The sequence below is a fragment of the Nyctibius grandis genome, chromosome 11 (genome assembly GCF_013368605.1).
Source record: "Nyctibius grandis isolate bNycGra1 chromosome 11, bNycGra1.pri, whole genome shotgun sequence".
Lineage (NCBI taxonomy): Eukaryota > Metazoa > Chordata > Aves > Nyctibiiformes > Nyctibiidae > Nyctibius > Nyctibius grandis.
The window spans coordinates 5399149-5423386 of NC_090668.1; the positions used below are offsets into that span (position 1 = coordinate 5399149).

Here is a 24238-nt window from a genome sequence, read left to right on the forward strand (position 1 = left end):
CAGGGATGACAGGCACGTTTACCCCATGATTTCACATAAACTTCTGCCTGGAGGTTCTCAGTGCGATTTTATTCTGATTTTGAGGCAGAACAACCTCTTTTCCCTCACATTTTCCCCACATTTCCCTCACAAATCGCTCCCCACCGCCACCACACCACTCTATGGCAGCGCTGAGGGCCTTCCCACCACGCTCGGCTGACGGGCGCCCCTCGGAGGGCTCCGCACCCGACCTGCGCCACACACCCCCGCCGCCCTGAGGCGCCCACACCCGGCTCGGTAGCGGGGGAAGCCGGTAAACCCCTTCCCGGGCCACCCGCCGCGCTCAAGATGGCGCCGCGCCACACTCAAGATGGCGCCGGCGGGCGGCGGGGAGGGCGGGTGCGGGGGGTGTGGCGCGCACTCAAGATGGCGCCCGGCGCGCCGAAGGGGAGATGGCGGCCGGCGCGCAGGCGTGACGCCGCGCGTCACTTGCCGCGGCGTGACGTGCCGGGTGTTGCGCGGCGCGCAGTGACGGAGCGGGTCGCGCCGCGTCCCCTTTGTTGGTCAGTCAGCGGCTGAGGCGCGGCGGGGCCGGGCCGGGCCGGGGCCGGGGGGCGGCGGCGGCGGCGGCGGTGGTTGCCAGGCGGGGTGGGAGGGGGGCCGGACCGCGGAAGCCGCCGCCGTCGTTTCTTCCCTGCCTCGCCATGGACTCGGACGAGGGTTACAACTACGAGTTCGACGAGGAGTGTAGCGAAGACAGCGGAGCGGAGGAGGATGAGGAAGACGAGGGAGGGGACGAACCCGACGATAACATGGACCTGGGCGAAGTGGAGCTGGTGGAGCCCGGGTTGCCCGGCGCCGGAGAACGCGACGGGTTGTTGGGCGGTGAAACGGGAGGGCTAGGCCCCGGCGGTGGAGGCGGCCTGGGCGGCGGGCCCGGCCCCGGCGGCGGCGGCCCCGAGCAGGAGGAGGATTATCGTTACGAGGTGCTGACGGCCGAGCAGATCCTGCAGCACATGGTGGAGTGCATCCGCGAGGTCAACGAGGTCATCCAGGTACGGACCCCCCGGCAGCGGCACCGGGACCGCTGGAACCGGGATTGGCGAGGCGGGAGGAGGCGGGGCGGGCTGCGCCGCCAGCGGGCTTCGCCGGAGGGCGCCGGGCCCGGCCCTCCCGCGGCCCGCATCCCCCCACACACGCTCCGAGGGAGCCCCTCGCCCTTCCAGGGCGGAGAGGGGGGCTCCTGGGCACCCCGTTCCCCCGGGGAGGCCCCTCGGGGCAGGCCAGGAGCTCGCTTCCTGCCCTGGCAGCGCCGGGAGCGAGGCCTTTGGCTTTAAAAGGGCTCCTCTTTGTGTGCTTGCCAGCCGGTGGGCTGTAATCTGAATTTTGCCTTTCTCTCCCTCTGTGTTCACACTGGCGGGGGGGTGTGTTTAACCCCTACAGTTCCTTCGTAACCCGGTGAGTCGCTGGCAAACTCTGGGATTTGAGGAGAGGCAGCCAGGCACCGCTCTGGTTTTGTTGCCTTCTCCCTTCCCTTCCCCCTCGCCCCATCCAAACCCGTTCCTGTTCGTGGCGTGTTGGTTTTGGTTGTGTTTATTTCCAGCATAGACCAGGAGGGATATGAGCAATCCCTTCAAAGCAGTAACTTTTTTTTACCCCCCGTTTGTAAGCACACCGCTTTAAAATTGAAATCGAGTTTAAAGTAACATTTTAAAAAAACATTTACTGTCTTCAGATGAAAGTATCTAAGTTTATATGGAAAAAAATCAAGCCACTGAAGCTATTTAGCATCCCTTTCAAAATGTTTATGGCAAGGTTTTGCTCCAGCTCGCCATGAACTTTTCTGATGCTGTTCACTTTTTCTGCAGGTGACAACAGTGCGTGGGTTTTCTTTTGTTCACTTTTACTTGATATTACTTGGAATTATGGCGAGTAAATTCGCTTCTCCTTTTTCAATATGCAAACAGGAATAGTGTGAGAAGGTGAAATCTATGGATATTAAATATTGAAAGACACAGTGCCCAGAAAACAATCGTTTTGCTGGTTGTGTGTATTTCCAGTGTTGGTAAATCTGTTTAAATACGAGATGCTTCAGTGAATGCTTTTGCCCAACTCTTCTGTGCTCTACGGTGGCTCTAATAGCAGCTTTAAAATGTTGCTTTATGTGCTATAAATCCACTGTAGTTTATATGGAGCTTGATGCAAACTGTAAAAGTATTTGCATACTAAATCACTAAATGGCATTTCTTGAATTAAAGTTTATAACTTTAATAGTGCTGTACATGTAAAGCTGAATAAAGAAGTCTGTCTAGATTAGCTGATTACCCCACGGTTAAAGAAGATCTCGTGGTTAAGTATGAGTGTTTCTTTGCTCCCGGTTATTGATCCTAACACAGGGAGGGAAACAAATGGCAAGTAGATATGCAAACAATTGGTCGTTTAAAGTTTTTACTCTTTGAAATAGCGATTAAAAAGGTGAGTCTGTATTTAATGACGAAGATTGCAAAAATCATAGACCCATACTGATTGTATTGAACAGATTCTACCATTTGTCTTATCTTTGTGTAAGCAAAGTAGTGGAGAAGTTCCTGCCAGTGAGGAGTAGCGAGTATTCCTTGCTCGTGTGTTTTCTAGACCCGTCCGTCATGGTGGACTCGCTTACATGTTCTTCATGAACTGTTTTCTTAGGCAAGGTCCTGATTTCTGGTCTGTGGGGTTTTTTCCCACCTCTTACACTGCCCTTGAGCTGTCTGACCTGTGTGCTTGATCTCTGAGTTGCAGAACTAGTGGAGAGAAGTCAATATAGGTGAAGAAACCCTTCTCCTGCTCCTGTACCCGGGGTGGCGATGGGAGGCCTGACCCTGCGATGGACTTGGCTGCGCTGGGCTCTGCAGAAGCCTTGCAAACCGCCTGCACAGAACCACTGTGGCTGCTGCTTATGCTTTAGTTATTCGTGTTAGGTTTGGAGTAGTTATTCCTGGTTTAGCTGAGTGCAGAAAGCCAGTTTGTTTAGAATATCACGGGTAAACTCAGGGCCTAAAATCAGCTTTAGCCCTGGAATGCATCAGAAGAGGGTAGAAAAACATTCAGTTGCTCTGAATTGCTTTGAAATGCCAGCTTACTGCTGTTGGATTTCTAGTCTGTTCAGAGGTAAGTGAGCCGAATTCAGTTGGTGCTTCAGTATTTGCTCATCCTCCCTTCTGTTGCTGGTGGTGAAATCTTCCAGGGCTCCGTTCTGTTTATTTCCTTTCTTTTGGCTCCCAACCAGGATTGCTGCTGCTGCTTTTCTGGTTCAGTAAACCTTTTCTGGAGTCACATTGGCTCAGGATCCTGCTGCGGATCCTCGGTTGCAGTGCTGTGATTCACTTGTTCCAGTCGAGTACTGGTTGGCTTTGGTCTCTGTGTATCTACGCTGAGTTCTTGGTGTCAAATGATGATGGGAACTTACTTCTTCAAGGGAGGGTGTAATGCAGAGGTACCCCACACCTGCAACCTTCAGCTGTAGGTCTTGCACCCTCTAATCAGCAAAGTACTGATCTCTGATCAGCAGTAAGGTGTAAATAGGATTTTGTTTTTCGGTTGATCATCTTTGCAGCTGCAGCGAAAGGAAAAGGTATCAGTGAGCCGTGAAGTATCTGCGAGGGGGTATCAGAGCCGTGGCAGGTATTACTGTCCATATTAAACAGCTTTTGTCCGTATTAAAACACTACATTGGAACAGTTTATTAGCTGATAGTGCTACTAGTTGAAGGGACTGAATTAAATTTATCCTCCCATCCATTTAGTCATCTTCAAGTACAAGCTGTGTAAGAAAAACATGAACTTCTCAGGACGGGGATTTGATCTGATGAAGACTTTGCAGTAGTAGCAGCTAACTTGTGGTAAACTTACTGGTTGCAGAGCCTGTAATTCTCACTGTGGCGTATAATGGGCTCTTGAAGATGGCTGCTCGGTGCCTAACTGTTACCTTTTTTTATCTCTTGGCCTTCTAAAACCACTGAGCTTGCAGCGAACTAGGGAGATTTCAGAATGACTCAAATATTCAGAATATTTTGCATTTGCTTTTTCTTGTCTGAACATAAGTGGGATGTAATGTGTTTAATGATTTTTGCAAAGTATTTAGCATTTATGCTCATAATGTGGTTTGACTCCTTGTACTACTGCACAACAAGAATTCCCCTTCCTCTCCGAATGCAAAAATAGGGGTATGAATAAGCCCCTTAACCTTGTGCTGTCGATTGGCTGGGACTTTTAAACCCCACCTCAGAATATCACTTCCATTATATCACTATAATTACACGGGGAATCATTCGACGTGTTATTTTGAGTTTTAGTCATCGAAGTAAACAGGCAGATTTCAGGTGGTTTTCCAATCACTGGCAGAATAAATTACTGAATAACTAAAAACCTGGACACAGAGGCGGTGTTGAACACAAGGCTTTCTCCTCTCAAAGGCATTTTCCCACAGTTGACCATCTTCCCCATTTTCTTCCTCTCTGAACTTTTGTCCAAATAATTTTCTGCCATCGTTACATGTTGTTTTTTTTTTTCTATTGGATTGCTATTTCCATCTTTGCTCTAAATTTTCTGAAAATAGACTTGAGAAATGTTTAGAATAGCATGTTTATTTCTACTCTGAATAGAGCATGTGACGATCTGTGTGTCTCATCTTGCTTCGCCCAGTGTTCTCCTTGCCCTGTCGCAAGCTTGTGCGATTTCTCAGTTGGGTTCATTTCCCCTTTTTGGTCACCTTTTTCTGGAGCATTCCAATGACATCATTGTGATGTTATTAACCATATTCATTCTTTTTGGACTTTGTAATGGCGAGGTGTTGAAAATACTGGGATGACGCTCCGAGGTGCAGCAGGGAGCGGGACTCTGGATGTGGCTGGGTGTTGTGTCCAACTTGTCGTGTGGTTGTGAGCATGTCGAGCTGCAAACTTGAGCTTTCTCTGGAAGGAGGTGGCATCACCATATCAAAAAAAAGTTAGTCTAGCTCAAAAATACCTGTTCTCTTTACTGTAGCCTTTAAAATAAGGTTCTTCAGAGCAGAACAGGTAATGTAACATCAGAACATTTGTACTGAATGTTGGTTTCTCATTTAGATGACAAAGCTGGATGACTTCTTTGGAAGTAAGGTCAGGTCCTTGCTGGGTAGAAGCTTTGCTGTTAAAATAAGCCAAAAGCCCAGGCTACTCCTACGTTACAAAGCCACATTTGTTAAATTTGTTGATGAGCAGCTTTTCCGAGAGGCCGGCAGAGTTGAGGCGGTGCAGCGATCCCCCAGCGCGCCGCAGCGCTGCGTTAAATAGAGCTCTGTTACGGCAAGCGCGAACCCATTGTCCTTTGGCAAATGGGGTCTTACTAAACAGTGGCTTTACGTGCTTGGACGAAACGTACTGTTTTCCAGTCATAACTTAAAAAATTTCCCCAGTGCTGGTGTAATTCAGTGCTATGGGCAGAACGTTTCAAAGATGTTGTCCAAAATAGGAACGACTCGCCAGCGAACACCAGGAATTGCTGCTCTCGTACAGGATCGTGCTTAAAACTGTATTTAATGTTAGAGATGACATCTTGAAAACTCGGAGTACTTGAAGCCGCTTGACGAGCGTTAGGTAGGAGTCCGTGGGAGGAAGCACTTCAGGCTGATTCTTCTTGCCTGCACGAGGTGAATTGGCGAGCCTGTGGTTGGTTATTTGATAATAAAATTTCTTCTTGGGGCCCTAAATGTTATGATGCTGGAAGGAAATGCTTTGTTAAACTCCGTGTTTCTGTCATGTGGCGTTTATAGGGTGTTTCATTATAGTAGGAATGCGTTTAATATTGCCAAGGAACGGAGTAAACCTCCTTGTGACAAAGCATTCCTGAAATCTGGTCTAAGCGGTCACTGCAAGGCTTTTGGAAATGACATGGTATCTGTTCCCTGGCTGCCAAGACGTGTAATTCTGAATATAATATTTTTTTTAAAAAAATTATTATAAATTTCAGCGTTACCCGGTAGAAAAGTCTTGTTTTATCTCTTAAGTCTCCAGAGTAATTTAAACTTTGTACTTAAATGACCCATTTGCTTAGTGCTTTATCTTTCCATTTCTGTTAGGCCAAATGTAAATCTCATGACTGGCCACGAGTAAACAAAATTGATGCTGGTCTCTCTTGTCGCAACATAATTTTGCAGAAGTCACAGCAAGGCAGCCTTCTCTCGGGGGCCTTGCGGATGCAGGTGGGGACTGGCTTTTACTGGGGATGTTTTCAAAGTGAAACTGAAAACACTCGTTTTTTAGCTACTTTTAAAACGTTTCTTTCTAAAAGGAAGTAAATAGTAAATACAGTTACTGCTGTTCCCTGTAGGTTTAATTTTAGTGAGCAGGACCATACTTGCCATGCAAAGCAGAAGTGTTATTTCTGCTGTAAATTGGAAACTGATGTGCCACGGAGAAGTCACAATTGGGACTGCAGCGTTCACGGTCCTCAATGTGAAACAATAGCTATTGCTGGGTGTTAAAACATAACTGAAAATGAAACTATAGCTTCGTTTTTTGTACTTTATCCCAAGCTCTGAATCCTTGGTTTTAGCCTTGCATGAGTTAAAAGTTCATGCTAGGAAATAAACCCCAAACCTCTGATGCTCTTTGTGTTCCTGGGATATGATATGGAAGTGTAGGGCAGTCCTGTTTGGCAAATAATGTTAATTTAGGGGCTCGGTGCACCGATTTCAGTTTGACAGTCTCTGCTTCTTGTGATGAAGTCTTCCAGGTCTCAGTTTTAAACATTTGTTCAAAGTGATGCCGTTAACTCATAAATTAAAAGTAGCTCCCTGTACAGCACCTCCCCAAGTGTCATCTTTGGCACCTGTTGAATTGTTTTCAATTTTGTTTTGAAAATAATCTCTCTTCCCCTTTGGTCCATGAATGAGAAAGTAAACAAGAATGTGGTTCTGCTGTGTGGTGTCAGGTGTAATAGAGCAGCTGAAGGAAGTGGTCGTTGATCTCCAAGCTGCCCTCGTGTTATAATAGTGAGTCAAGGTTTTCATACAGAATTAATTTGTAGGAGCCTTTTATTTTTGGAGAACGTAGCTGCTCATTCCTCTGCTTGGGAAAGACCATTTTGAACGGCTGAGAAGTGGGAAAAGAAGCCAGAATCTGTTGCGAGAGCTGTGACTTCACAACTGTGAAGGCTGAAAGTCCTCTCTATGTGTTTCAGCCTGCAACTTATCTGTTCATGCTTCCAGTCCCCTGGACTACTATTACTTTTGAAGTCAGAGGGATCTAAAAATACCACAAGTGACTTTTTTCTCTAGTTCGTGGCTGGCTACGCTGTGTTATTGGCAGCCATAAAGAATGTTTGGAGGCTTTTGTGTGTATACGAGCATATAATGCTGCTGAATTTCATGAAGTCATTCAGTAGCTTCAGCAATTGCAAGGAAATTGCAACCTCGTTTAGTGTAAAACACACACGGAGGGTTTGTAGCTACTCGGTAATGCCAAATGGTGCATTTGAGCGCAGCCCAGAATACAGATGCCTGCGTGTTTGAGAGAGGTCTGCCGAGCTCGTGTAGGGTATCGGTGAGGGAGGCTCCAGCGTGACGAGTAAAAGACTGACTCTGCGTGAGCTGGAGGAAAAAAATTATTTTTTAATTTGATAATGGAAATTTTGCTAATTTTTAAATATCTTCAGCATCCCAGATGTTTGCTGTTGGGAATGTTTGGAACCTTGAGTTTGTCTGGCCCTGTTTGGTTCCTTATCCTTAGCTTGCTTTTAGCTTTTGATCTTGAGCTGTGATGGAAATACTGGTTGAATGAATGCTTTGAAATCTGCTCTTCGAGGCTTCCTCAGTAGCTGAGTTTCGCATGTAACTTAGTTTGGTAACGTTTGTACTTCCCAAGCCGGTGCCTTTTTACGATTTGAAATGTCTGTATAACTACAGACGCTCTTTCCAAAGACGTCCCTTGTTTACATGGCGTAGCAGTGCTGAGTAATTATTGTTGGTATTCAGAGTAGCTCACTGTGGTGAGGGCTTGAACCGCTGTATGTACGTAACACTCAAACACAACTGTCTGCGCCAAGTCTCTTGCCTGTTTTTAGAGACTGAGAAAGTTGGCAAAATTTCAGGAATCGTTTCAGATCCGAAATCTTGTGTAGATAACTTTCAACGTAACTTTTCCTACACAAACTGGCTGCCCAGGGCTTGGATGAGTGGACTCTTGGGTTAAAAACTGGCTGGATGGCCGAGCCCAGAGAGTGGTGGTGAATGGGGCAAAGTCCAGCTGGTGGCTGGTCACTGGCGGTGTTCCCCAGGGCTCAGTTCTGGGGCCGGTGCTGTTCAATATCTTTATAGATGATCTAGACGTAGGGATTGAGTGCACCCTCAGCAAATTTGCAGATGACCCCAAGCTGGGTGGGAGTGTCGATCTGCTGGAGGGTAGGAAGGCCCTACAGAGGGATCTGGACAGGTTGGATAGATGGGCCGAGACCAACGGCATGAGGTTCAACAAGAACAAGTGCCGGGTCTTACACTTCGGCCACACCAACCCCCTGCAGCGCTACAGGCTGGGGGAAGAGTGGTTAGAGAGCGGCCCGGCGGAAAGAGACCTGGGGGTGCTGATCGACAGCCGGCTAAACATGAGCCAGCAGTGTGCCCAGGTGGCCAAGAAGGCCAATGGCATCCTGGCCTCTATCAGGAATAGTGTAGCCAGCCGGTCTGGGGAAGTGATCGTGCCTCTGTACTCGGCACTGGTGAGGCCGCACCTTGAATCCTGTGTCCAGTTCTGGGCCCCGCGCTTCAAGAAAGATGTTGAGGTGTTGGAGCGAGTGCAGAGGAGGGCGACCAAGCTGGTGAAGGGTCTGGAGGGTCTGACCTCCGAGGAACGGCTGAGGGAGCTGGGATTGTTTAGCCTGGAGAAGAGGAGGCTCAGAGGTGACCTTAGTGCAGTCTACAACTACCTGAAGGGAGGTTGTAGTGAAGTGGGAGTCGGCCTCTTCTCCCAGGCAACTAGCGCTAGGACAAGAGGACACAGCCTCAAGCTTTGCCAGGGGAGGTTCAGGTTGGACATTAGGAAGCATTTCTTCTCAGCAAGGGTCATTAGCCATTGGAAGGGGCTGCCCAGGGAGGTGGTGGAGTCACCATCTCTGGAGGGGTTTAAGACAAGACTGGACATGGCACTTAGTGCCATGGTCTAGTTGACATGATGGTGTCAGGGCAGTGGTTGGACTCGATGATCCCAGAGGGTTCTTCCAACCTGATTGATTCTGTGATTCTGTAACAGTGTCTAAGTCACCTGGATCAAGGAAAAAGCTAATAAGCCATTTAAATAATTTTCAGAAACATTTGCTTCTTCCCAGTGTAGCTTAGCTGCTTGCTTCTGGACATTGGCTTCCTTTGTGCAAGCGTGTTGGCAACCATGGTGCCTTTTGGCATTGCCAATGGTCTTGCCAGCTGTTTTGGGCAGCGTTTGAGAGCTGGTAGGAGCACCTAACTGGTAGGCGTTGCTACTGCCTAGTAAAGAAGACAAACCCCTGTAAGAACTGGCTTAGGAGGGACTCTGCTTCTTGGCCTTCTCCTGAGCTACTGATGGTTTCTAGCTGGTGCCCACTTGTTCACGCTGGCCCATTAAGTTCCTTCCTCCCAACCTTTTCTGAAGCATTCTTGGGTTTTGTATCTTCCTCAGTTAAAGCTCTTACATCCCAGAGCACCATGTGGCACCTCTCACTTCCAGGGACGAGCAGTGCAAGGATCCTGTCTTGGCCATCTGCTTCAAAAATAGGTCTTCTAAGAAGGTACTTGTGGCGGGTAAAGGCGTGAAAGAGAAAAGGTTTTTCTTAAGACTTACTCGATTCTCTGCCTGACCTCCTGGTCTGAGGCACCCGCCACGTTCTGGGACACCATGAACGTGCCTTTTCATGTGGGGAGGGTGCACGTTAATTCGCAAAAGATCAAGCTTTGATTGCTTTGTGATTTGAGGAATTTGAGATCTGGAGGGAGATGGTCACCAATGCTGGGAATTAAAAGCTTGGATATTTGCTTATTGCCTTTACAGCCCTTCTGAAAAATTGTCTGTGCTTGCTGGAGTAATATTTTGTCTGTTATTTCACCAGACGAGGGGTGCACACTCTAAACTCTTATTTTTCAGTGAATAAGCAGGATAGAGTAGGAGTTCCTGCTCAGAAGGATTCTGCTTGGGCACTGTTAAAGCCCTCTTGAAGGGGAGAATGCATACTAAAAATGTAGAACTAAAAAAATCTATATAATTGCACCTGAAAATAGTCAACTGGTAAAATAACTGACTACTTGGGGTGTTAGGTCAAAGAATTTTTTTAAACTTGATATCTGCCTATTCCTATTAAGGAGGAAGCACAAGGAGACTTTTTTCCAAGATAAAGAAATGAAAATTTGAAGTGGTTCTGCAGGTTTCTGCTTCCTGCCTGCTATTAGTAAGCTTGGTCAACCTCCAAAGGAGTGTGTCGAGTAAGCTGTGAGAGGGTACTACCCTGGCAAAGTGCAGTTGACCTGTTTGCTTTAGCAAAACTTTGTCAGAGCCACAGAGGAAGTAGCTGGTGTTTGAACAAGGCCATTATATAAAAATCACAGCAGGGCATACTTGATTTTACCATTCCTGTGCTGCTTTCATGTGTGTGTGGAAGCTGGTGAAACAGTTACTGTGTAGCGAAGTACTTCACTCCGGGTAACTTCCTTTTGGGTTTTTCGTTGGTTTTTCTGAGCTGAGGCAGGATGGGTGGCTGGTGGTACGTTCCCATTGCTGCTTGGCTTGAAACACCAACAAACTCAGGCTGTTCTGGTGCTTTGAGTTTCTTTGGGTATCTAATCTCCCAGGCAGTGCTTTTTGAGATGTGAGGGGGTGTATACATGCACCTGCAACCTGAAATAGGGGCAGGCATGATTACACAGAATCACACGTGGTTACACGTGTGTTGCTCTGTGCTTAGGCAGTTCCCATTCCCTCACTGCACAGCTACAACTGTTTGCAGGGCCAAATAATGAATAGGATCGGTGAACTCTGCGTAAATGTGCCTCTCCCCTGCTATTATGTCAGCCCACTGTTTGACCCTGCGAGCAGTTGCTTCACTCCATTTGCCAGAAGTGATGGTGGGTGAATTGCTCAACTCTACTGTCAGCAAAGGAAAGGGACTTGTACCTACACCTGAAGACAATCTTTGTGGCCTGGTTTGGGTGCACATATAATTATAGGTGTGCATTTAACTTTTGAAAGAGCTCCGGGTAGTTTTATCAAAACTTTGATCCTCTCTGCAGCTGATAACTTTGGATTGCCTGTGTTCTTGTGTAACAGAATACAAACGCAATCAGCATTCCTGTGTCTGGCAGAGAGAAATGTGGAGAGGGATTAGGGGAAACCAGGAGAATTCACATGAGTAAACAGTCTCCCTTGCAATGAGCTTTCCCGTGTGGAAAGAATAACTTAAGAATAAGTTAACTCCTGATAATCTGCATTGTAGTTGGGCTCAGGGGTCTGAGAAATAGGGAGGTGGAAGGAATGGTCTGGAAAGAAGAGGGGTTAAGGACATCTCCTGGGAAGAAGGGAGAATGTGTGAGAGCGCCATCTCTCGAGGGGGTAACCGAAGGAGAAACCTCCCAAGGCCTGATGAGGTTAGACTCTGGAGTAGGTGCTTGGAAGTGACAGAGCTTCGCTGATCAATATGTGTTAAAACCAGGCTAAATGGCAACTTTTTATTACAAAGGTAGGAAGGAGAACACTCCAGCATTGAGCTAGCGGCTTCATTTCTCTTCTGAGAGCTCTGACAGGCTCTAGTAAGCCCTGACTGTGAGTCCTTGCCTTAAAGCGAAGAACGAGTGTTTGCATTCTGTGTTCCTCTACACCTGAATAAATGATCCCAGTAGATGCTATTAATGTGAAGTTTGGTTTTGTGTAAAGGGGAAGGTCTTTGGGGTAAAATCCCCCCTAATATGCATATAGGAAAATAAAGTAACAATTTCTAAGTACTATTATCTGATGGACAAATGTGTCTGACCTCTTTGTTTTGGTGATTAGTAATACTTCTGTGATGACTGAAAAGCTATGTGAGCAAATTGAAGTTTTATTCTTCAATTTATATGTATTTTATATATGCATTAACATTCTGTAATAACCCTTCTCTTTACTCAGTAAAGTTATTTGTATTGTTAAGAGAGGTGAAATTAATAGTTGAAAATGTACTCCACTATATTTTTACGTTAGGCAAAGACCGTTGATAATAAATGCAAATGTAGTTCTATATGACAGTCTTGATAAAGATCGAGCATAATGCGATACAGGTCTTGGGCTGTTGCCATTTAGAAATGTAAGATACTTTACCTTCAGTTGGGGATTCTGTATTGAGGTATTGGAAATGGGTTCAGGGATTGTGTAGAAGCTGGTACAATATTTAAGAGACTGGTAAAACGCTTGCTTCTTGGCTGACTTCATTTCTGAATCTCTCCTCTACTTTGTGTTGTTACTGTTTGGGAGCTACCGTCCTATCTCTGATCTGTTTTTTAGCTGGGGTGAGAGCTTCTAGGAGGGGAACAGAGAGCAGAGGCTTGGAGTTGTCTTGAGGAACGGCTGATCCTGAAACTGTCTGGAGGGAGGGTGCTTGGAGGTGTTTGGGATCCCTGTCATCCTCATGTACAACAGTGTAATCCCCCTGACTGGTGTCCTGCTATTGCTTGCCAGGGTATCTCTGTGATTTGGAAGAGGCTGGGTGCCAGCCTTTTCAGTGCACTTAATTACCTGCCAGTCATTAGCATAATTATCCACATTGCTAGCCTTCACATCAGTTATAAAGCAGGACTGAACAGGTGGGTTTTTTCTCTGATGATACGTAGTAATACGTTAATGGGAGAGGAACAAGAGATGTCCTTGTCAGCTAGCGTACAGTCCGTCAGGTACAGAAGTGCACATCCAGGTTTGTTTCCTCTTCCTGACCGAAAGGGAGATGCTTCAGGTGCTTTGGAGGGTCTGCACATACTTTGCTGGTTTAACTCGACTGATTTAGAAATGCTTCTGGTTAAAGGAGTGCAAGTTTGTAGAGAGGCAAGTCTTCAAAGCCCTTAAATGAGAAAGTGGTGAAAAAGTTGGAGGTTTCCTATTCTCCGTGCTACATGACTTGTGTTTTTTTATTTCTGCATTGAATCCCATCAGAATATTTTCTCAGCTTGAGGGAGCTCAGGTATTTGGTTAAAAATACCTGCAGCAGTTAGAGATTGCAGTTATAATTTTAGACCTATCTCGTTAAAGTATGGGAACGAGAACGAACAAGAGAATTGCTAAACTCTTCGTGCCTCCAGAATATCCTTTCTTCAAAGGTGGCTTCTGCGGAGCCCTCGGAGGAAAAGGTTTTGTGGTGTAAACAGGCAAAATTATTTCTTGTAGCGGAAATCCCGGCTCATAAAATAGGATGTTGCTGGGGGTCTCTTTTTTTGGCTATAAAACTAAAGCTAAATGAGCAGAGTATGGTAAATAAACTGCAAAGTCATCATTAAATAAATGGTCTGAGCTAGAAGAGGCTTGTTGGGAAAAGGATGCTGGCAGATTTTCCTAGTGCAGATGCAGCTTTTGCCAGCAAAAAAAAAAGTGCTTTTGCAGGTATAGCTGCTTTTGTGCAGGGAAGTGATATAAGCTATAGCCACATCTGCTGGGGGGCTTTTGCCAACGTAATGATGTTGCCAAAGATTACATCCTCAAGATGCTGCTGTGTTGGCAATGATTTCCTGGGCCTATCTAGTTTAAAAGTGTTAAGATGGGGAAATTATTGGGTGTTTTGCTTGATTGAGAGTTGTAGACTAAGGCATAGGCATCACTGGGGTAGATTTATTGCCCATTTGTGAGGTGACATCGTGTGTACAAAATGTATTTTGCCGGTAAATACTTGCAAGGGTTAAGCTCTTCCTGTTTGGTATTGCATTGCCATTTGGCAAGACATCAGTCTTTCTGCTGAGCGATGCGGAGCTGATGCGTGGGCAAAGGCTGCTGTTGGGAAATGAGAAGGTGGCAGGAAGAACTGGGATCCAGTTGTGGAGCTGGATTGCTAAATGGGGATGCTCGTTAAATCTACGCCGAATGGTGACTGACTGCTGTGACGTTGTACGGTGGGGTGGACCCGAGTGCTCCGTTTAGCCAGGTATTTGTGACAGTAAACAAGTTTAGGGCCTTTGTGCAGGGATGGGGAGCTGAAGGCAGTCCAAGGGAAGTGGTTTTTTTCTTTCCTAGAGTACCACATAGTGTGTTGCTGCTTCGGTGAGTGGGGAAAATTTCCTCTCTGTCCAAGTGAAGTGTGCCAGAGAGGGAATGGTTCGTTAAAGTGGGTGCTGCTTTGAGGAAGGGACAAGAACAGAAGCAATAAGGGACAGAGAAATGAAGAGAAATACCTAGTGCTTGGATGCTCACCAAGGCCTGGAGGAGAAAGATAAGATGGAATAATGTTAAGGATTCTTCCTCCATCAATATTCTCTAATGCCCTTGCAAAGTGCCCCTGGCTAAAAATTCTTCAGCTAAGCCCGTGTTTCTCATCAGTCACGCTGTCTCTGAAGGGGTTAACAGTTGCATGCCACCGGTGACCGTGGATCAAAACATATTTGAGTTAATCTGGCCACTGCTGTGAGAGGTTTTTAATTGGAATGGCTTTTGTTTCGTTTTCATGGTAGATCTTTAACTTACTGATTTTTGTGGATGCTGCTGTATTGTGCTCATGGAAGAAGTTATCGTGCCCTACCATTTTCTCTGCCTGTCTGTATATTTGTTGGAAAATGTTAATCACGATGTTCTGAAGTCCATATTCAGGACACGGGCTGCACAGGCGTGTTATTTTAAGATTTTTGCATAGTGAGTGTTTTCCCTCCCGAGTACCTGTGAGTCTGAGAGCTCTGACTTCTGCTGCACGAGGTAGCCTGTTGTTTTGCTCTAATTCGTGTCAGGAGAGGAAAACACTGTGTAATGGAAGCACCAGAGTAACTGCTGGGTGAGAAGAGCTGTGTGGTTGTGCTGGCAGTGCACTTTGGGGTAAAGCTCCGTTCACAGTCAGGGGATATCCTGGAAACAACCGATTTTGAGGAATCGACTCAACGGCAGTTGTCTTGGTGATGTACAGTTTGGCTGGATTCTATCTTTCTTCTGTGATGAGCAACTCATCTGTTGTTGTGTTTGAGCATCCTGTGGTCGAATAGGTGTTCTCCATTAGTGCCCAGTAACAAAAGCAGATGGGAGACAGATCACCCGACAACTTGAGGCTTAACCAGCATTTGAGAGGCATATTTATGCCGAACGTCCTTGGGGTCTGATCCTCTGCTTGTGCGCTATCTAGAGGGGACACCCTTTCTGTAATCATCATCTGGAAGGACCTTTGAGACCAGGAAAAGGCCAATTTGAGAGACCTTTCCAGAGAACTTACAAAACTTGCACCAGAAAATCAATTAGTTGTTTTCTTGGCATGTGTTTGAGCCTACAGACAGACCTGCCATGAAAATTGTCTCTGGAAAAAGAACACAAGTTATCACGAATTTACCCTTCCCAGTATTGTTGTGATGTTGGTGTCAGAAAAATATTCTCATCCTTTGAGCGTTCACTTGATTTCTTCTCCACACTTAAGTATGCCATGGTATCATTATTTCTTCAAGTTATCCTAGGGGGGAAAAAAAAGTCTTTTGACAGTGTGAAATACTTATAGGATGCTCTTTGAGGAAGGACTTTGCAGGTGTGTTGTATTTTTTTTTAATTGGAATAGCCGTTTTTTCAGTCAGATGCTGTTCTGTTACAGCAGATCTTTGTGAATGAAGCATGATAACAGACCTTCAGGAACGAAGTGGTGGTTTGGCCTTTTTGAAGAGGACACACAATATACTGTTGTATATTGTGCTGTGAGATACTCTCTGTAAAAGTGCCATAACAAAAACAAATTCTCAAAACCATTCTGTGTGGCTGTAAGACCCTTTGCAGTGCAGATTTCTTACGAAGGTGAAACACAAGTTCTGATACCTCCACTGATCTGCTGATAGCATCCTCCGAAGACTTACTGCCCATCCAGTCCCTTCTGACCAGGTGATGCCTTTGAACACGCTTAAAGCAGCAAAAGTGAAGTTCTGTTATCTTAAAGGCGTGCAAAATCCACGGAGAAGTCCCAGCTGCTGCTGACCAGTAAGTAGTTCACTGGCCAGGGTTGAGACGACCTGTTCTTTATGTTGTGTGAGCTGCTGGAAACTGGAGCGAACAGACACAGCAGTTTTGCAACCTGATGGGGAGAAACGGTGCTGTTTTCCTTACAGATGCATCAAGCACGTGAAATGGGTACAGCCCTATGGGTGAATCTGGCTCTGGATCGATGTACAATGCTGACTACGGTGAAAGAGTGAAATTAATGTACTAATATGTACTTGAGTGGAGAAAAAGAAGCAGGGAAAGCTTTTTTTGAGACACCTTAAGCCTTCTACAAAATTATGTGATGTTTCTGCCTGCAAACAGGACAGTTTCTGTAGCTCACACTGGCAAACCTGTGCTTTCCCAGAAATACACAGTTCATTCAGAAGTTGGGTCACCGAAGACAGCGTTCCACTGAAACCCAAATGCAGTGAGTTGGGTTGTTCTCCTTTTATCAGCTTGATGGGTAGCTGACCTGACACGTGCCACTTCCAGTCTTTCCAACATTGACTAAAAGACCTTTAAAAAAAAAAAAAAAGTATTTCTGTCTTGCCAGGCTCATGACATGGTTACGTTGAGGGCACATCTTTGTAGAGATTGGCAGTGTTCCCACAGTTTGCTATCAAAATCTTCTGTTTGGTAGCCCAGCTGAACATAGCCTCCAGACACCATAATGATGATATAGGCAGGGCTAGGTCCTGCTTGTCTTAGTAGCTGGACTGCACTTCTGAGCAACCGCTTCCTTCAAGATCTGTGTTGCAAATGGAGAAAGCTTTTTGGAGGAAAGATGTCAAACTGCTGCCTTTTTCTTTGAGATGAGAAACAATTCTTTCTGGATTGTGCTTTGAGATGTAAGCTAAAGTTGCTGGTGGGGTAATGGAGGAGAAAAGTAGGACCTCTGGCTGTAACTTGCATCAAATTCTACCCCGATATGCTTTAAAGTCTTTGGGACAAGAAGATTTGGGGAGTGTGTTGACATGGGGAAGACCCAGCTTTGACATACCTGACACATGGTGCTCAGCAGACTGATTGGCAAACAAATTAATGGAAGCAAGTCCCTGTTGTCCAAATTGTGCCAACTTGGCTGTGTGGCCACACGATGATCCCGCTCTGGGTTAAAATAAACCAGCGACCCCTTTAACCTGGGTCAGTTCCTCTATCTGGTTCACTTGTATCTGTGCAAGCAGTCGTGCTCCCATCGCTGAGTGGTCAGCAAGAGCCACTGGTTGCATGAGCTTGTGTTGCTGTTGAAATAAATCCTTTCTGAGCTGCTCCTTCTTGGTCTGGTGGCGATGGGATGCAGCTTCTTTGGAGCAGGCTCTGAAGAACATGTTTTGCTGCCCTGCCTAGTTACTGCACTATTTCAAAGTAAAATAATAACCCAAGTAGCTGTTACTTTATCTCATAGGCAAAAAGTAGAGCTGGTGCATAGCTAAGCCATTCTGGGTTTCTGGAGTCTGTCTCAGTGTCTCTAAAACCTTGTGCAAGGGAAGAGATGTCCTACCTGGTTCTGACCAACCTGTGCTCTTGGCCTAAGCTGAGGTATTTTGGTACGTATTGCCCAGTCACTAAACTCCTTCACCTTCATTCAGTATCGTTTCTTTTGGTGGCAAAATGTGCTTTTGCATTCCTCTTGAACCAACGTAGTACATTTTCTTCAAGCCCGGCGTTAGGCAGTTGTCGTATGGCTTTGAGGCAAGTATTGAAACCATATTCATGTGTCTCTTGTCTTCTAAAGACTGTTGGTCTGAGAGAGTGCAGGACTGAAAGTAGCAAACAATGCTTTTTTCTGCCATTGGGGATGCTTGTGATCTGGAGAAACCCAACAGTTTTCCTGTTTGATGGAGCTGGATCTGTTTGTGGTACATGTATAGGAGCAGTGCAGTAGCTATATGGTGGGTCAAAATGAAGTGTAGTGGGGTGAGAACTTTCATAGAGTTGGGGTCATGTATGATAGAAGGGGAAAAATGGAGCCTGGGGATCTGGAAGAGCAGTGGTGTGTGATGTTAAGAGGGAAAGCTTTGTGGACACAGCTTATGAGCAGGGAAGGTGACTATGTGTTGTTTGTGATTGGGACACAGAGGTCTGTGATTGCTTTTTCTAAAGAGCCATTTGTTTGTTTCATTGATTTCTCATCCTACCAGAAGCAATGCTGTGAGGCACTGGATATTGACTGAAGGTTTGGCATGAGGGAGAAATTGGTGATTACCAGGGGCCTGGACTCTACCTGGATGAACCTGCAGGACCTGTACGTTCAGGCTAGCCAAAACTTTTGGGGCTTTTAATAGCACCTTGTCCACAGCCTAGCTGTGGTGCTGTGTGCTGTTTTCTTCCTCCACAGTGGGAGATATTAAGGAGCTACTGAAATAGTAAACTGGAAGAATTATATGGAAATGATGCCATCACCTTCTCCTACTCTTCTTAAGGCAAGTCTTTGCAAATTCCTGAGTGGGAGGCGACGGGTTGAATAAACCCATTCTGAAAAGTATTCTGGCACCCGTGCGCTCCCACTCCGCTTCTCTCTGAGTATGTCAGCTATAGTCACTCAGCAGCAACGCCGGAAACTATAGCTGTGGCTCGTGTTTCTTACACAGATTTACTGAGCTTTTGCTCATGCATCGGGATTTCTTGTGGTGGGAGACACCAGGAGGAGGGAAATACTTTGGGTGACACTGCCTTTGTGAGCAGTGAAACAATAGCGCTCCTTATTCTAAAAGAATTGAAGTGAGAAACGGTTTGTGACAGCATGTATGTTTGGAGACTCCTTGTTCCATAGTCCTCAAGGAGTGGACGGTGGTGTAACTTGATCGAATTCTCTATCTGGGGGCCTTTGCTCTTTAAAGGGTTGACTTTATATTCCAGAACTGTAGCAGAAGGAAGTAGGAGCCAAAATGTTCTTCAAAATAAATGTATAAAATAAGGGTTAACATCTCTCTTGTCATTAAACCAGAGATCTCCTGCTGTGGAAGCAAGTGTAGCTGAAATATTGGAAAATACCTTCCCTGCTCATAGCCCACATGCAGTTTTAATTTGTGTTGAGTTGGTGGTGGAGCTTCAGCAGTCACCTGAGAGCCAGTGCTGCCCAGCACACTTGAGCAGCGTGGCAAATCCATCCATTCTTCTTTTATTTACACGTATCAGAGTGTGAATTCTGGTTTTGCATTTCCAAATTTGCTAATTCATCCCGGAGTTGTTGCTTTAGTATTTTTTTTTCTGATTTTAAAAGCTTTTGTTAGACAATGGATCTTTTTTTTGCGGCTTCTAATCATTAACCTGAAAACTTTCCAGAAGGCTCAGAGAAAATGTAAAGCAGCTGACTGCTTCATTTCTGTCTCTTGAACCAATTAGCTGAAGTAATAGAGTTTTCTCCAAAGTTGCTTTTTATTATCTTCCTCTGCTACAAGAGTGTGTGTTCGTCAGAGCTAGAAACGATCAGTAAAGTGCAGATAGGTTACTACGAGCCGAGATCATACTATCAAGCTGCCGTTTGGTGCCATAGTGTAGTGGTAGTAATTCTGTAAAACTTAATTTTCAAAATTAAAGAGATGATGTGTGAAGGGAAGTTAATGAGATGAAGAAAGATGTGGGAAGCTAAGGAGATGATCAACATCGGAGCTGAAGCCTATGTATGTGTTAGTGGGAAGTTACAGGGAGGTGGTAAATGCCAGCTGGAGGACAGCAGTGGCTGGCGGTGTCACGGGGAAGTAGCCTGGCTTCATGCAGAGTTGCTTGGAAATGCCAATAGCAGGAAACGGGTCAATCTTTGGCTGATTCAGAGGTGGGTGATTTGAAGAAGGCACTTAGTGTGGCTTCAGTAGGGCTGTAGGATGTGAAGACCATACCCTCAGTGGGTGCGTAGAGATTGAATAGTACTGATTTTGTTGTTACTATTTACAGCAGATGTTTGGAAGATGAGAAGTATCTCAGATCCACCTGCGTGTGTTGTACCGGCCCCATAAACCATGAGATGGCTAATGGCAGGAACGTACCACGGTGTGATTCTCTCCCAAGCCTCAGGGGATGGCAGAGGAGGAGAGTATGGATGGGTGGTGGCAGACTGATCTGTTTAGCCTCTGTCCTCATCTTCTCACCACAGCCCTCTTATGTTCTGTCTGTAATCGAGCCGGGGAATATTAGATTACATGAAAAGTTTTCCAGCAGCTTCTCGGAGTGCTCAGCTGGTGGTGTTTAAAAACTAGCAAGTTTGAAGATAATGCTCTTCAGGAGATCACATCCTGGAAGTACTCAACACTCAGATCTCATCTTCTGCATTCAGTTCCTGGGAATTTTATTAAGCTGCTAGAAATGAGATGTTTTTTGTGCTTGTAAGATTTCCTGTATTTGTCTCCTGAAAGAAGAGATGTGAATGGGTTTTCACAAGCGGAGGTCGCTCAGCGCACTTCCAAAACAATGCGAACCTCAGGATGACAGTCTTACTCTAATGGGATTCAGGCTAAAAGCTTATTTAAAACACTTTCTACTCTGTATGTTTATGTCTAAGGTTACCTCTGTGGGGCTGGGAGAGGTGCAAGTGAAGAGTGGTGGTGTTCAGACAGAGCAGATGACCTAGTTATTGCAGAATTTTGGGCTGGTGTCCACTTTGTTCTTACCTGCCGAAGGAAGCAGCTGTATGGTGCCTGGTCTGTTGTGTTGGTTGCCCTTGTTCTGTGCCGTGGGTGGAGAAGGAGCTGTTGTCCTTCAACGAGCAGTGTCGGTGTGCAAACCTGTTGGGTTTTGAAGTAATTGAAGACTTCTGGGGGGTTTCTGCTCCTGCTTGGTGGTGGTGCTTAATGCAGTTGGGTATTGCCTGTTTATATTGGTCTTGAGGTTTAGGGCATGCCTGCCTGCACGCCACCTCTGTGACCTAGAGTCACCGGGAGAGCAGTGGGGAAAAACATGCAACACATGAGATGGTGCTGGTCTCGAGACCATCGATGAGAGCTACAGCTGCCCTGGTGTCAGGGCAATGGCTGGACTCAATGATCCAGAGGGCTCTTCCAACCTGATTGATTCTGTGATTCTGTAATTTCTCAATACTGTGTCTGGAGGAGGTGGGAAAGGATTTTGCTGGAGAACCGAGCTGAAGTTGTTCTGAAATGGTTTTTATCTGTGGTGAATGCTGAAATGGAAACAGGAGCTTACTCCCAGCACGTGATGGGACGCTGAACTCTTAAAACAGGCTTTTCTCGGTAATAACTGCAAGAATTAACTGCACAGCTCATCTTGATGGATGAAAACATGAACGGATCAAGTACCGCAAACTGTCATTCAGCAAATTACACTGCTTGGAAATTGTGATTTAAGCTAATGTCCTAATAATCTTTAATTTATAGTTCATTTATGCATTTAAGTGCATCCAGGTTCCTCCTTCTAATTCATACTTTCTTATTTTGACAGCATAAAGAATTAAACTCAGATATTAGTGACCAAGCTTCCAGTTCAATTAAATTCTATTAAGTTAAGGAGTTTTATTCCAATTAATAATGTTTCCGACTGCATTTCTCTCTGGGCAGAGCTTTATTATGAATGTTTTGTTAACGAGGTAGTTGTGTGACAGCGAGTCTTTGAAAGTGCCCCGAGAACTTCAACAAAATGGCTGCTTTGCTCGGGTGTCGTTCCTGCCTGGGTATCAACAGGCTGGCTGCCTCGAGCTCGGGGCGATCCTCCTCGGCTTCAACATGTAAAATTTAAGAGGTGGCTGCTGTAAATTGCATCGGCTCGTTTCAGCTTTCATCAAATCACCTTCGGAGGCCAACGGAGCGTTCGAACACGTTCGCTTTTCCCTTGCTTGCTGTGTGTTTCTGGCTGCTATACTTAATAAAATTTTTTCTCGGCAAACAGAAAATACCCTTTGTAAAAGCACGCTTCTCCCTGCCGCAGCTTCGAGCCTGTAAGTAATAATCTTGTCTGAGCAGCGTCGCAGCCTGTTCGTAACTAATCTTTGTGGTGTAAGAGACGTAGACAATAATCCTGTGTGCCACATGAGAAGCCCGTCCAGTTTCAGAATAGAAATTACAACGTAACAGCGCTGCATAATCTAGTGGTGTTTAAATATTCTGTTAATTTTCGCAGCTCTGGGCAGAGTGAGTGTCCAAAGTGGTCACCGAGGGCTTGTACAGCGGCAGGGCTGATACGGGGCCGTGGCAGAACTAGTGTCAAAACAGAGGTTGAAACATCAAATTATTTCGGTGTCGTTTTAACCCCGTATGACGGCGTTACAGGACACCGCTGCTCTGCAGCAGCTCGTCTACTGCAATAGATGCTGTGATTTACTCCTCCAAAGCTGCTCCCAGATAATTGCGAGGTGTTTGCATGTGAGCAATGAATGCAGAGCAGCTGTTCCCCGGTACCTTGTTGTGTGCCTTGCCTTCAATTAGAACAATCCTTAATGCCAGAGCTTTTTGCATTTGTATTTAGCTGTGGTTTACATTATGCAAACCAAGCCTCCCTCCCTGTCTTCAGGCCTCCCTGCGTCACGCCAGCTCAGGTTGTGTCCGCGCTGCGTATGAGCAAGGGCACAGTTGTGTTAATCCTTGCCTTCTGTAGCAGTGAAACAACTAGTTAAGTTTTAAATGCTAGATCTTGGATGTGGCAAGCGGGAGAAAGCAAGCAGCCCAGCTATTTCTGGTAGGAGCTTGTCATGCCGCTGGTGTTTCCTTTTTATTAAAATTAACATGTTGAACAGATACTGCTGTAGCTAGAGGAAGCTCAAGCCCACCAAGCTACCCCTCACACCGTATTTCTGTTATAATACACCGAGCCAACAGTGCTGGTCTCTGGCATATAGTCCTAGATAACGTGCTTTTTTGTACACTGTGGGAAAACACCTTTCCTTGTGTGATGCTGGGGTATTTGGGGAGGGTCTGAGCCCAGGAAACTTGTTTTGGAAAGCTGCAGTGCCACTTCATTGGGAAAATGGAGAAGCCACAAATGACACAAGACCCTCCTGTTCTTTGCGACCACGTGTCCTTTGGTGAGCTTTGGTGGGCTGCTGTCACAGAAGGTAGGACAAGACTTCAAGCTACTTTAAAGCTCTCTTAATGCTCTTGCTTGAAAAATTAAGAAAATACTGGGTTTTGTACATCTGGCAGATCTCTGGGCTGAGTGAAGAATCACAGAATCAACCAGGTTGGAAGAGCCCTCTGGGATCATCGAGTCCAACCATTGCCCTGACACCACCATGTCAACTAGACCATGGCACTAAGTGCCATGTCCAGTCTTTTCTTAAACCCCTCCAGAGATGGTGACTCCACCACCTCCCTGGGCAGCCCCTTCCAATGGCTAATGACCCTTGCTAAGAAGAAATGCTTCCTAATGTCCAACCTGAACCTCCCCTGGCGAAGCTTGAGGCTGTGTCCTCTTGTCCTATCGCTGGTTGCCTGGGAGAAGAGGCCGACTCCCACTTCACTACAACCTCCCTTCAGGTAGTTGTAGACTGCACTAAGGTCACCTCTGAGCCTCCTCCAGGCTAAACAACCCCAGCTCCCTCAGCCGTTCCTCATAGGTCAGTTGCTCCCCTCTGCAGCAGTGGCACAAGCTCTGTGCTTCTGCATGCTGGGCTGGATCAGGGATTGATGCTATCAGAAAACTTTTTTTATATTTTTTTTTTCTTTTTTTCTCTTTAAGTGGGCTTCCATACCCATTTACTGTTCGGTAATACCGGTTTCTGGTTTTTCTGCCCCATACTGTGTAGCAGATTTGTCGTCCCAGCTCTTTATGAGACTCCACATAGACTGGATCAGGGATCTGGTCTAACCTTTCTAAAGCTGCTTTTGTTCACATGGGCTTTCTAAGTGGGAAGAATACCTTAATTTGGCCTTAACCAAGCTGTGTTGGCATTAGTAACAGTAAGAACACGCTGCAGAGGGAGAGGAGTGTCACTTTTTATAGTGTAAACCACAAGACTTGTTCTTTGTGCTTCGATTTTGACCCCAGGGCTTTATTTCAGTGAATGTTTTGTTGGTGTCGCTGCTGAAAGATGCTGTCCCGCTTGTCCCCTCCTGCCCTCTCCCTTGTGCTAATGCAGCTGTTTGTGTGGTCAGGCAAGCAGATTGGTGAACTGATTCAGTGAAAAAACAACTTTAAAGGCAAAGAAGAAAAAAAGATCCATTTCCAAGGCAG

General features: G+C 45.9%; 1 protein-coding gene across 1 annotated transcript in view; it reads left to right on the forward strand.

The window, feature by feature from the left end:
- Positions 1–582: 582 nt before the first annotated feature.
- Positions 583–24238, forward strand: part of ARIH1 (ariadne RBR E3 ubiquitin protein ligase 1) — a 59669-nt gene continuing 36013 nt past the window's right edge. The window contains exon 1 of the mRNA XM_068410309.1: positions 583–1034. Coding sequence (XP_068266410.1) covers positions 684–1034 — 351 coding nt within the window. The 5' untranslated portion in view covers positions 583–683. The remainder of the gene's footprint in view (positions 1035–24238) is intronic.